Source organism: Plectropomus leopardus, unplaced genomic scaffold, assembly GCF_008729295.1.
Source record: "Plectropomus leopardus isolate mb unplaced genomic scaffold, YSFRI_Pleo_2.0 unplaced_scaffold17405, whole genome shotgun sequence".
NCBI classification, from domain to species: Eukaryota; Metazoa; Chordata; class Actinopteri; order Perciformes; family Serranidae; genus Plectropomus; species Plectropomus leopardus.
In genome coordinates this window covers 1-3565 of record NW_024618727.1, presented here as the reverse complement: position 1 = coordinate 3565, position 3565 = coordinate 1, and the positions used below count along the sequence as shown (strand labels likewise).

At 42.3% G+C, this 3565-nt stretch overlaps 1 protein-coding gene across 1 annotated transcript; it reads right to left on the bottom strand.

The window, feature by feature from the left end:
- Positions 1-17: 17 nt before the first annotated feature.
- On the bottom strand, positions 18-1880 carry LOC121964841 (tripartite motif-containing protein 16-like; the record flags this gene model as incomplete). The annotated part of the gene is made up of 2 exons (XM_042515023.1): positions 983-1880; positions 18-505 (listed from the first exon to the last, which is right to left on the bottom strand). Coding segments are annotated over exons 1-2 (557 nt in total), but the record flags the coding sequence as incomplete, so codon positions are not given.
- Between the last annotated feature and the right edge of the window lie 1685 nt (positions 1881-3565).

Sequence of the window (3565 nt, the reverse complement as noted above, 5' to 3'; positions counted from 1 at the left end):
GTACGCTGCCCTTTGACCTTCCGGAGTAATTGACGAGGGCAGTGACGAAATCTGAAGTGATCAGCTGGAGACGGATGATAGACACAGGTGTAAACACTAATGTGTCACCAGAATACACCGTGGGGGAGAAAAAAAAACATTGGAAAAGTGGAATTTTTAAAAAAGAGTGGGGTGCCAAAGGAAGGGCGCTGAATGTGCTCGGTCCGGCACTGGAAATACATGTTAAAACCGGGTGTAAACCGGCTCTCTGAGATGACCTCGTCGGTTTTACCTGTAAAAAATCCACATCATTTTTGTTCTTGGAGAGCTTCTCGATCTGCCCCTGCGTCTTCTTCAGCTCCGTGCACCTCTGCTCCAGGTGAACCCGGATGCCCTCGGCCTGCTTCAGCGCCTGCTTCTCCTCGCCCTCCAGGATCTCCGTCACCTCCCGCCTCGCCCTCTCCACCACCGCCTGCAGCTTGTCGAACTGGCTCTCGATCACAGCTCGTACCTCAGTCACAGAGTGCTGCAAAACAGTCACATTTTATCATAAAGCACAATATCACCGATTTGACTCAATGTGCTTTGATTTCTGTGATTCACATAAATAAAAATCCCTAAATAAAAACGTTAAAGTACTTTTAGTTTCGGATCATTTTGTGTGGGCGGAGGATTTTTTACATTCCCACAGAGGCAGCGATGCGTATCCAAAGCTCCGACAGGTAACAGGTCGGGGATGCTTCGGGTCACATGATTACGTGACATAACAGCAGGTTCAGTGAGGAAACGCTCCGTTGCCTCAATACCACCTGAAAAAACATCGTCCCGCCCCTCAGGCTAACCTGTCAGGTTTGGGTGGCTCAGAGGCCGCGGGGGCTGACAGGCCGGAGGCTCCTTGAGTCATAAATAGCTGCTGCCAGCTGTTATCTTATTAAACATTGTGACATCCATGTGACGCAGCCAAAGTGAGCTCATCTGGGATTAGCGATACCGCTGCATTTACCTCAATGGAGACGGTGTTGACCTGGAGTTTGTTGATGGCGTTCTCTGCCGCCGTCACCGTCTTCACCATCTCCGTCTGCTTCTCCCTCAGCTCGCTCTGTGAACATACAATTCAGAAACCACAACCGTGACGTCACGCTGAAACATGCCCGATCTGAGCCGTAAATATATTCAGCAGATGTAAACATTTAGGCTGTTTCTGCAGGAAAACAGCGCTGTTTCCTCTCCTCTCTGCTGGAGAGACAAACATCCTCTTCTTCACTCTGATGTTTAGAGTTTGTCAAAGCGAGGACTTGTCTGAATTCCTCGGGCAGGTTGAGGCGTCTCCGGTGTGGAGGCTAGTCCTCATGAAATTCTTTTCTATGAAGTTTAGGCCCTGAGGGGAGAACTACAAATCCTCTGCTTCAGCCTGCGACGGAGCATCAAATCCTCATCAACCTGACGTCTGTAAAATTATTACACACACACCCCACAGCCGAAATATGTTGTCTGAGGAATTTCATCAGTGGAGGGGGAACAAGACGGAGACGCCGTCTTTCTTACAACAGAAGTGTCACTTATTTATGTTTTTCATGCTACACAAAGCAGCTGTAGTGGTGAAAAACTCAGACATGAACATGTAAATACAGGCAAACATCAAGATCAATCTCTATGCAGATGATCTTTCAATTTCTATAACAAATTCCCAAAATTCTTTTCCCAATTCTGCTGAATCTGTCCAAATGTCGCTACGGCAGAAATAGTCCTCCTGCTTTGCTTGGAGGCCAGTCACAGCAGCCCCATACATGTTTCTACGACTACGTTTGGGATTTTGGGATGTTAATAAATTTTAGGATATTTTTAGGATTTGAGGATGTTTCTAGGATTTTCATACATTTCTAAGATTTCAGGATGTTTCTTGGGTTTTCGGATATTTCTGAGATTTTAGGACATCTCTAGGAATTTAGGGCATTTAGGACATTTTTAGGATGTTTAGCTTTTTTAGGACTTTTTAGCATGTTTCAAAGATTTTAGAATGTTTCTATGATTTAAGGACATTTCTTGGATTTCAGGCTGTTAATTGATTTTAGGACATTTCTAGGATTTTAGGTTTCTTAGAGTTTTTTTAAAGCTTTTTTTTTTTTTTTGCATTTTCACCTTTATTTTCCCAGCGTTTTGTTTTCATTTATTTGATGAAAATGCACAAATTAAATTCATCTGTACTCACCACATCTCAGCCTTTCATACCCTCAGGTGATGAAAAACAAACAAAAACAAAAATCGATTATCGATATCGACCACGAGAAGCTGGAGAACTGTGGCAAGGACATAACTGTATAACATACACATCAAACATATCTGTGGTTTGCAGAAACGTAAATTGCACATCTTTCCTGGCTTTTTTGGTTTCCTGAGAGCAGATTAATGTCCCTGAAAGCAAACAGAAGTTCGTTATGTAATGACTTCTATAAAAAAAGAGGATTTCTAGTGAATAAACGAGGAAGGTGAGCTCCGAACAGGAAGTCATTTCTCTCCATTGTCCTCATGTTTTTATGTCTGTCCTGTGGAAACAAATCTCTTTAAAGGGATGTGAATGACAGCTGAAAAATGTCACTTTATTTCCTCTTTAGCTGAATCTATTTACACATAAACTTCAGCATTTCCCTCCTTGTTTTCTGTCCAAACACAAGTAGAGATTTCCTTTTTTTTTAATGCGGCCGTGAACTTGAGGTGGCGTTTGTGGTATGTTCACCTACAAATAGTTTCACCGACACCGCGAGCCTCTCAGCACTGTTTGCTTTGCAGCTCTAATGAAGCAGTTTGAGGTTTTGCAACAACACACTCTGCAAATAACAGGTGGAGGCTAAAAGCTGCAGGAGAGTCGAACCTGAGGGGTCACAAACTGTCAGAAAGAGACAAATGAGACTTTATCTGGAGCTTTTTCTGCACCGGGGGGGATGAAAAGATCTAAGTATTGAGTTTCATGACTGTTGGAAACCCAAAATATCTTGTTAGCCACGCCCTGAGACCGTGATTTGATGACCTTTATAGCAGATATTAAGTCTGAATTACTCTACTAATTAAATAAAGTGATCTGAGCTGCTTTGTAAGATGTGTGAGAACAACTGTGATGCATTTTGAAGACACAGTTCATCCCCCCTAAATATAGCTCTGCTCTGACATCAGAGAGCGGCACTCTGGGTGCATTTTAAGGATTATTTCGGAACTTCTGAGATTGATAGCTCTTATGTCGGCATTGTTTTCATCTTATTATTCTGAATTATTTAAGCACTCATGAGGCGGCTCAAACTGTTACGGACACCACCCTTACCACGGATGGAAAAATCAATAGCAAAAGATAACACTGAGATGTCAGATAACAAAACCACACAGGAGAGTGGGTGTAATGTGAGCCTGCAGTTTCTGCGTACTGCTGCAACAACTACAGTTTATAGTAATTAATGTCTAATTATTAAAAAAAGATATATTTTTTATTGAACAACCTGAATCACTTTTCTGTGTATGGAGGACCAAATATGCCAAAATAAAAAATATATTGTGGTAACGGTCCAATGGTCCTTTGTTTTAGCAAAACTTATTAATA